Source organism: Eptatretus burgeri, chromosome 8, assembly GCF_056783735.1.
Source record: "Eptatretus burgeri isolate ZD-2024b chromosome 8, Ebu_testis_v1, whole genome shotgun sequence".
Lineage (NCBI taxonomy): Eukaryota > Metazoa > Chordata > Myxini > Myxiniformes > Myxinidae > Eptatretus > Eptatretus burgeri.
Window position 1 is genome coordinate 46977480 of NC_140968.1, and position 10606 is coordinate 46988085.

Here is a 10606-nt window from a genome sequence, read left to right on the forward strand (position 1 = left end):
CTAACATTTGCAGAATTTTTCAGAACGTATCCCCCATGAATGTCGGGGTCCAACAGTATGCACATAAGCCGAAGCGGGTTTTTGCTTCATGTATGTACATAGTATTATTTTTAATATGAAATTGGCAAAGCCTTGAAACTAAGTAACGCAATGGGTTAGAAAGGTTTTCTCTCCATTTTGGTTCCGGAATCAGTTCGAGCGTGTTAAATGCAAACATTTTTATCACCCGAACATTAATTGGGATCGGTACAGAACATGCATTGCAAAGCAATTGTCACTCTTTGTTGTTTTTTTTTTGTTTGTTTGTTTTTTAAGCTTGGAATCTGAATCCTTAAACTGTTGCTTTCAGATGCTTTTGAGACCCACAATATTTGGGAAATTAATCCAATGTTGAAAGCACACAGCACACCCCGTTTCCAACATTTGCATGAAACTTCAACTGATATCATTCAAAACCAAGTTGTTTAACCTTTGGTTGTTAGTGCACAATGAAACTAGGCCATGCGGTCTGGTTGATGTTTGAAATTTGAATTCGACCAGTTTTTTTTTTTTTTTTTGTATATACTGTCGAGGCTCGTATAAGAGCTAACGCATAGAAACGCAACAAGGGGAGCAGTAGATGGGTGGTAGAGGGAAGGAAAAAAAACAGTTGGGAACAGACATTAGGAGATCTGTGGAAGGGAGAGGGATTGAGTGGGGTACACAGGGTAAATAAGATGGACACGTCAGAGACTTTCAGGTCCTTACACAACAGGGACTTTCAGGAAGGAAAGAAGGGAATTTGAAGGATGTGGGTTTAGGGTGGATTAGCAGGGGTAGAAAAGGTCATGGTTTTGGATGGGGGAAGATAAGAGATTGTGGTGAACAGTTGTTTTAAAGACCTGGAGGGAAGCTTGTACATACTCGTGTTCATATCAGCTTACTCGTTTGCCTTTTCTGGGTTCTTTAGTTGTTGACCTGAGACTACATTTGTATGTTTGCAAGAAGAATGACTTGTTAACAGACTTGTCAATAACACAGCCGGCCAGGATTATAACTTTCAATAAATCTATCTACAACTCCAGAGTATAATCCAGGGTGACATCATGATTGTTTTGCCTTTCAGGAACTCGTGCTCTACCGAACCACATGGACCTCCTCGGGACCTGTCTGGATGAGAAAGCTGGTGAAGACTATGTGGATGATGAGGTTCAGGAAGATGCAGATGAAGAAGACGAGGAGGATGATGAGATTGTTGACCTTGAAGGAGTTTTGGCATTGCCGGTCTCTCCTGCTTCTTCATGCAAGTCCACTCCACGCAAGACCAAAATACCTCCTCAACCAAATGGCTGCTGTAAGTTAATACACCACTTGACTGGGATTTGGACACTATCCTTTCGCCTTGTCTAAAGACTATACTTTCTTTGCCACTTGCTGCCTTTGTTTTATTTTTATTTGTTTATTTATTTTTATTTTTTACTTATTTTTCTGAAAGAATAATTGCTCCAAAATCTGATAATTTTTTATTTTATTTTCAACAGTCATCTAAGACTAATGGAGCTTGTACATATTCATGTATCACATGCAGTACACATGTTTGTTGACATGATACTTCACAAACATTTCAAGGACATGGAGAAACATGTAGTATATGGGATTTTAACCTGGGTTTCTTGCATCATGAGGTAGTCGTTAGCTCAAGGGTAAACCCTTTGCTTAAAAAAAATAGAAATAAAATGTCATCCAATAAGTAGCCAAGAGCTTTTCAGACCTTCCTTCATGATGAGAAATGGACACAGTCAATTATGTGTCGTGGGGGTGGGGGAATTGGAGCCAAGTGTTTTCGGGATATGTTACCTTGAATTTGTGTAATTGGTTTTGTCACTTGTCAGTGAAGCACTCAAACTGTCATGATGTTCTTAGTGTGGGTCACACCAACCAAGGTGTCCAGGTGTGTGGACCTTCCACCGCAGACAACTGTCAAGTCTGGAAGAGTCACAGAGGTGAATGCCTCCACAAGCTCCATGGGAAAGAAAGTTCTTATGGAGGAATTGTCTGACAGAAGCCATACTACAACACTTGCAAATGAAGATACTGATGAGACGGGTTCAAATGCAAATGCTCTTTCAGCTCAAGATCTCCCAACAGTGGTGAGTGACTTTTGATGCCATGGCCTGATGTATTTTGATCTGGTACATTTTGAATAATTTTGAAGTAACTGAAGAATGCGATTATGGAAGCTTTATCCTTGAGCTGTTATAACTATGAGATTGGACTACAGTAAAACCTCACTGTCCGTGGGGGTTATGTTCCTATAAACTTCTGCGAATGGTGAAATCTTGAACGGTGAACAGTTTATATCACGCAAGTCAATGACATACATTCCAGCCCCCAAAAATATAAATTTAAAAATCATGAATAAATTTTAAAAATATCACCCTAATTATAAAAATAATAATTGTGTAAAATAAGATCAAATGAGTAACACATCAATAAAAAAAAACAATCTCAGCCCCAGGGTGACCAGTATCTTGCCAAAATGTGAACATGAGTGACTTATTTATTCGATTAAAGTTACTCAAAAAATAAGGGTTTCGTCGACCTTGATGCTTGACCTTTTTGTGACCTTGACCTTTATATTTTCGTACCGTTAATGGTATCTCTCCAGGACCGTTGTACATGAAATATCAAGAGATTTTGATGAGAACTGAGGAAATAAAATTTTCATGAAAAATCCATTTTTTCGTCATGACGTCATCAAATGTCGTCATAGCGTCAAACTTTTGACAGATCTGGACAGCACTTATCAAGCGCTTTCATATGAGGTATTAATCGATATGGTATCTAAGATTTCAAAATTTGACCTTGGTCAAAAACTTTCGACCTCCAGCGCTAACCATGAAGGTCAAGGCCGATCGCCACCAAAAATTAATCATCTGAGCGCCAGACCATGAACTATATTCCCATGAAGTTTGAAGACGATCCGATCAAAATTAGTCAAAAAATAAGGGTTTCGTAATAAAAAAATAAGAGATAGCTGATTTATCTCCCTGGAGTGACCCACAGATCCCTCACATCTATTGTTGTGCTGTTGTCTTTGTGGAACCATGACTGCACAGTCTTCCACAATGTGTTTTTGTTTTGTGTGGAGTGGCCTGACAGAGGTTGCAGGTGTCAACAGAGGCATCCCCGATGTAACAGAACAAAAGAAACATGGGGTTCTTCTTCACAAAAACTTATGAAAACCAAATTGGTGGGGGGGGGGCGTTCACTTTTTCCACAGGTATGCGTAAATATTGCTGCGGAGGGAGAGAAACGGTGTCTAAAAGTTGGGCGTGGATACGTGAAATCGCAGACCTATGAATACGGAGAGGAATTACAGTATGGTGTTTGGACAAGATCATAGTCATTGTCATCATCGCTTATGCTATCCAGACCTGCGAGACCCCTTCTAATTTTGGATTTAAGTTTATTTATTTTTGTCTCAAAATTGGCTTTCTGTAATATGCCTGTTTCTGGAGGTGGGTGACTAGAGGGTACACGGATAAGTGGTTTGAAAAATCAAAACTATCATCTTTGGAAGCAGAAAGATTGTTCATTTGAACCAGTCAAAGGACTAGCTAGCTCTACGATCATTTGTTGGTGAACAGAAGCTTTACAAAGCGGGTGTGAAAAAAAAAAAGTCATGCAAACCACTTCATGTTTCTAATTACGAAGAAAATGTGCCAGTCAGATGTGGAAAGGGGTTTGTTTGCCATTGTTTGGATATCTTGGTGCAAGATTGTCCAAAGTGTGATCCATCTTGAGAAATCCATAACTTTTGCTTGAGGTTTAGAGTCTGCATCCATTGTTGTAGTGGAAATGTCAATCGGGCACAGTGTTGTAAATGTGGCCACGCGGCCCTTTCACCACATGACTGGACTGCATAATTACTGGGGTTGTATATGTTCTACTGAGCAAAGTTGATCATGTTTGTTTAAAGTACCTTCTATCTATGCAGGTTAATTCTTCATATATATATATATATATATATATATATATATATATATATATATATATATATATATATATATATATATATATATATATATATATATATATATATATATATATATATATATATATATATATATATATATATATATATATCGGTTCACGAAAAATATTTTCACGAAAAAAAAAATGTGACCACTATATTCGTTATTGTTGTGTGTCTGTCTGTTTGTGAGTTTGTGTGTCTGTTTCACTCTTTGTGAGATTCAAAGCAAAATATATTTAATAACACCAGATTTCCAAGCCATTTTCTGTATGAACGTGTTTTCTAAATTACCGAGCCAATTTTTTTTTCACCCATCACACGCAGCTCTTTATAAAGAATAATGTTTGTGATCATATCCTTGAAACGTCTATATAAATGTTGCGTTGTTTTTCGGTGAAAGCTACTCAAGGTTTCTGGGATGTATCAGTACTGTATGTATGTAAGTGCTGTCGTCGGTAATCACACTGCGTGTGTGCTTGTACGTGAGTGATCTCCACGTGTGGTGCGTGGGTGTCGGGAGGTGAAACGGATACCGATCATGTGTGCGTTTGCGCGTGCGTTGTTGATTGGTGTCTACATATGCAGGTTTAAGATTGTGGAATGGAGTCCTCCCAGGGCAGGCTCAAAGTATCCACCTTCATTTCGGTAAGGGGTCCCGATTCATGGACCAAGTTGTGAAGTTTTGTGCCGAGGGCTCTCTTCAGGATCGTCGCTGAACCCTGAACAGCTTCCAACTGTAGTTTGTTTGTCATAATATTCCCAGGGATGGTTTTTAGCACACCTCTAAAGTAGCTCTTGGGAGCTTATGGGATGGCATGTCGTCCGTCCGTTGCACAAATACTTGCAACTTCTTCTCAGAAACTACACATACGATTTCAAAGAAATTTGACCACAACCTTCATCACCTGTGATGGCATTGAAAAAAAGGAGGTCTGAAGGGGTCTACAGAGGGAGTTTATAGGGGGTGTGGTAGAAAGAATGGGTTACCTCCCAAAGAGGTATTTGCTTGCTTCTCAAACGATACACACAATTCCGATGAAACTTCACGACAACCTTCATCACCCATTACCTTCCAAGTATTTGCTTTCTTCTCCAAAACTACACATACAATTCCGATGAAACTTGACCACCATCTTCACCACCCATGTTGTACTAAAGTTTGTTTACGACATTGAAAAAATTGGAGTCTAGGAGGTTCGATGGGGAGAGGGGGGTTGCCCCCCAAAATATGCATTTCCTTCCTCAGAAACTACACGCAATTCCGATGAATCTTGTTCACAGCCTTAATCACCTGTGATGTACAAAGGTTTGTTCTGTTCATGGCATTAAAAAAACATCCAAAGGTATTTACTATCTTCTCCATTATATAGAAAAGTTGCGGTTCTGGAAACCGCATCCCTCCAAGGCAATGGCATCCAACATAAAGTGGTCCCCAAACAGTTATTTCATTAATATACGTTCAGATAGTCCCATCCTTCTTGTCTAATGGGCCAAACGGGACTGCGTTATGTGAATCTCAGTTAGGTCTGATTATATCTCGGAACTCATTCCTGTTCTTTTTCTCTATTCCTGAGGTAAATTCAAGCAATGGGTCCTCGTGAGGGCCAGCGTGCGCTGCGCTCTGACACCCACCTGTAAAAACCGCGGCCGCGCCCTTCACGTAAGAATGCGTCCTCACAGAAGGCCAAAAGGAACAAAACACCAAACGCCCACACTGCATGGAACACGTGCAGCACAGCGGTAATTTCCACCCATTGGGCAGAAGAGATAGGAAGGATAATCAACACAACGGTGCACTGCACGAATGCCGTGCCGAGGAAATAGAAGGAACAACACACCAAATGCTAACAACTTGCAGTACGCATGCGACACACTCTTCAACCCAAACCTACATCTAATTATTATATTCAATCTTTTCCTTCGGTTCATGACACAGATCAGTGGTGGCTCCGCGCACACCACCGCTTTTGATAAATGACAGCATGCTGTGGAATCGTCTCGCTTCGAGCACTATGACACAAATCGCCCTGCACCGAACTAAATGACAGCATGCTCAATGCTGGCGGACCCACGCGTAGCTCCGGGCTAATTTATTATCGCACACAGAGCCAGAGCAGGGCACAATTGGCACACATCTTGTTCGGGTCTGTGCATGTGTTATCCTAGCATCTTACCGTCGGTCTTCACTAACCACTACGGCCGCGGGTGTTTCTCGCGGACAGCGAACATCCTCTCACCTCTCCACCCGGCGAGGCTGCAGCCAGGCAGAGGTGCACTGTACAGCTCGTGCCGCATGGCTTATACAGGCAGTGCATTAACCTGCGCTGATTGCCAGTCACCGTGGACGGCCCAGGAGTTCGGTGCAGGGCGATTTGTGTCATGGTGCTCGAAGCGAGACGATTCCACAGCTTGGAACCATGTGGCCGGATGTAAAGTGGAGCTGCTTCCGGCCATCACTGCCGGTCCGTGTGCTGGCCGGGCCCAACCAGAGCACCCGATTCGGGTGACGACGCATCGTTTTAGGTCGTCACCCCCACCCGCACCACAGGGTCTATAAAAGGATGTCGCGTGGCTGTCAGTCGTCATTTTTCCTGTGAAGCGTTACTCGTCTGCTGATTCCGCCTTCGTCACCAACTCGCCTGCTGACTCCTTCACCGTCTCGTCACTGGCTCCACCCACCCACCTGATCCTGTCCACCTTCCTCCACCCACTGGTTTCTGACTCTGCCCAACGTCCTTCCTTCACGCCTGACGGTCGCGCCAAATTCTCTGGATTGACGCTTAGCTGCACGAAGTGTCTCCAAGCATTAGACGACGCGCCAGCTGTCAGGGAGGTATCGCCCAGCGGAACATCCCCCAAAACCTATTTGTTGTGTGGTCAGTCAATCGTGCAAGGTATTGAGAGACTGTTAGCCTCATCTCCTCTCCTCTTTCTTCTCATTAAGTCCTCTACGTGTGTGTGTGTGTGTGTGTGTGTGTGTGTGTGTGTGTGTGTGTGTGTGTGTGTGTGTGTGTGTGTGTGTGTGTGTGTGTGTGTGTGTGTCATGGCACATGTCCTCCTTTAAGTTAAAAGTAAAGAAGAATTGTATCGGGATAACTCTGATCTGTCTGCTTTTGTAAGTTGCTTGTATTATTGTCACACCACACTTTTCTTCCTATCCCTGCTTACATGCAACAATAAACTCCATTAATTGTGCCACATATCTTTCCTCACCTGTCTGTAATAAATCCTCCTGAAAAAATGTTCCCAGCTCGTTTTTGTCTTTTATTACATTGATCCAGTGTGGTCCGTATCCTAACCTAGCCAGGACTTTATTCCCAACGATCCATTCCTTTTCGCCGGTACGTCCTTGGCAGTGTCGCTCGGCTGCATCTGATGTAAAGTGATCCGGTTCAGACAAGGCGTACCGAGGGTGTGTCCCCCGGTAATTAGATCACGTGATTATTTTTTTTAGGTAACCGGATAAACGAGACTGAGGACCCAAAGTCACATCGTTGAGTTATTGGCGTTCCTGGTCAGTTCGTGACCTGCTACGTCACGGAATTATCCCTGTGCGACGGCCTGCAATTCTGGGGAGTCTGGTGGGAACCCGAGATAGCTTCTCACCCGACCCCTGGCCCGCAACAATATATATGCTGAGTCATCCATGCCTACCATTGGTTGCCTGGTTATCTTATCCAGCCACGACCAGGTGAGTGCCCAGGGGTGTTGTCCCTGTTCAATATCTCTGTGAGGCTCTGTCATCATTCATGTCAGTCCAGTTATCACTGGTGAAACTTTGGCATTCTTCAGCTTCCAGGATCTTCTCATTTAATTCTTGAGGTCTTGGTGTTTGGTCATTTTCTTGATTTCTGCTTCACCTTGCCCAAAATCTCTGCTATCAACACCTCAATCAGCAATGCCGCCTTCTCTCTTTTTGGTTCGCGGGCACCAGCAGTGACCACTATTTTCGTTGTCTGTGTGTCTGTCTATTTGTGACTCTCCGGAGCATAGCTCCGCGACGTTTGCGATCTTGATGAAACTTGGACACAAGCTAGATATCATGGTCTAGTTGTGTCTTTTTGTATGAGGGGCGTCCCACGTCCCTTGTGGGCAGAGCCACGCCCACTTGAACTTCTTACTTCTTTTTTTTTTTTTCTCTTTTTGTTTCTCGCAATTTCATTTCCTGGAAGCTGTGCGTAATGTCCATATGTACAACATATAAAAAATCCGATATGATTTGGTCAATTTTGACGGAAGAGAGGTTTTTACGGTAGGGCTTCCTCAAACTCTATTGTACGTATCAAGGCATTGTTCAATAATGCCCGCGAACCATCGTCGCCTACCTGCTCGTTTATTTTTTATTTTTATTTTTGTTTTTTTCTCGCAATTTCATTTCCTCGAAGCTGTGCATAATGTTCAGAAGTACAACATATAAAAAATCCGATTTGATTTGGTCAATTTTGACGGAAGAGATGGGTTTTTACGGTAGGGCTTCCTCAAAAGCTTCCACTAACTCAATTGTACCTATCGTGGCATTTTTCAAAAATGCCCGCGAACCATCGTCGCCTCCCAGCTTGTTTTCTTATTTGTACCTAAGTATGATATCTGGTCGCAATGCTTTGTTTTCGATGTTCACGCTCGATGGGATCATGAGGTCGTACGTGAGCGGTAGGTACTTCCATGTTTTCAGTGATTAGTTTTGGTTCATTTTCCCACAGATTTTCTGTAACTGGGACATCAAAGTTTTTGCAGATGTGCCAGCGGATTACTTTACAAACTGTTGTCGTGTGGTTGCAGCTGTTCTGACGTAAGTTTGTTTTTGTGTGTGTGTTCAATCATCAAGCATAACCTATCATTCTCTTTACTAACCCCCACCTCCACCCCTCATTTTTCTCTTTTTTTTCGTGTGTGTGTGTGTGTGTGTGTGTGTGTGTGTGTGTGTGTGTGTGTGTGTGTGTGTGTGTGTGTGTGTGTGTGTGTGTGTGTGTGTGTGTGTGTGTGTGTGTGTGTGTGTGTGTGTGTGTGTGTGTGTATTGTTACGGCTGTGGAAATTCGCATTACACCATGAAGGGCCCGTCGGTGAGATATCTCTAAGTACATCTGTAGTTAGCCCAAACCCGTTGTATAGAGGAAATTTATGTGATTAATCTGGGCTGCAAACTCTTTGAGTCAGTCTTTTTCTGTTTTATCTTTATTTTGAACCAACCAGGCCTCAACCGCCATCACACAACAACCACCTTAACCACTACACCAGCCATCGTCACCAACTACAATCACGCTCCAACCCTCAGACAACAACAACAACAACCACGCCACTGCCACCATCTACGCTCCCACATCATCGCATCACCGCCATTCCCAAACGGCACCATAACCATCAAACCACCACCGAAAACCCTCCACCACTTTCACCTCTCTCATTCTACGGCCATTCCCACACCACCTGTGGACGCTGAACGTCGGGCTGTCTCGGGCCCGTTCAGCGATTGGTGCCGAACGCACCGAGCCGCGAGCGCAAATGGCGGCCTTTCCGATGGGAAAACTCGGATCAGAAACGCTTCACGTCCAATTAGCGAGTGCAAGGTGGCTTGGCCCCGCCTCCAGGTGTGTGTGTGTGAAGTCGATATATGCAAATTCTAGGATCAGGGGAGGTTCACGCCCCCGTTTCCTCCGACCAATGGGCGAGCGTGGCTCCGCCCCCAAGGTCATGCTGATCCGAATATTTGCATACTGGCTTCTCCTGCCCGCCGATAAAAAGGCGAGCGCAGAGTGGAGAGTAGCAGAGTCAAGTCAGTCGGTGGAGTCGCGAGGAGAGTGCGGAACTGAAGAGGGTGGCTGAGGAGAGTGTGGAACGGAGAAGAGTTACAGAGAGAGTCAGGCGAGTGAGAGCGGTGGAACTGCAGGCAAGGGAGCTCGGGTCCGAGGCCATAAGGACGGCGGTCGGCAACGAGGTCGCGGTATGGGATCGCTCGTCGAGAGACCCAAGCCAGCCAGCCATTCTCCTCCCCCAGGGCATCAACAATTCCCGCTTTCCCCCGCGCTCAGATAGTGCAAAAGGGGGCCCTGTTCCCACCCCTCTCCAAACGTCGTGCCAACGAAACCCGCCAAGGAGCACGGAGTCGGGGCACAGCCGCGCGGCCACATTTGCGGCTCGCCCGCCAACGCGTCATGAGGACACGGGTAGGACCCCCCCCCCCGGTCTCGCGGACCTGGACGCTCCTCGTGGTCACACGCACATTTGGCCTATAGGCCTGTCTGCCCCCTTGTTTATGAGGGTGGCTTCTTTTCTTTGCTTTTGTGTAAATGTGTGTTGGCGCCGTCTGTAAAATAAAGCTGTACAAGTGTTGCCGTGTGTGCGCGTAGTCTGTATTAACTCTGCGTCGTTGTTGCTTTTTTTGTTTTAATTGCTTTATGTGCATTTTTACTGTATGGCTGTTTATACGTGCTTTCCATGTGCCGGGAAATAAATGTGCATTGTGTGAACTCTTTTCCCGCTTCGCTTCGTCTTTTCCTAATTGAATCTCCATCCTGCTTCACGTAAAGGGTTCGTAGTGGGTGTAAAACGCCCGGTAAATAATCTGAACCGTCGAGGTCGACGATAACACC

The 10606-nt window shown here is 44.3% G+C and overlaps 1 protein-coding gene across 5 annotated transcripts in view; it reads left to right on the plus strand.

Moving 5' to 3' along the window:
- Positions 1 to 10606, plus strand: part of JARID2 (jumonji and AT-rich interaction domain containing 2) — a 142452-nt gene that overhangs the window by 64819 nt on the left and 67027 nt on the right. For all 5 annotated transcript variants that reach the window (XM_085891894.1, XM_085891890.1, XM_085891891.1 and 2 more), the window contains 2 exons: positions 1106 to 1333; positions 1903 to 2129. In XM_085891894.1, the coding sequence (XP_085748020.1) occupies positions 1106 to 1333; positions 1903 to 2129 (455 nt within the window). The remainder of the gene's footprint in view (positions 1 to 1105; positions 1334 to 1902; positions 2130 to 10606) is intronic.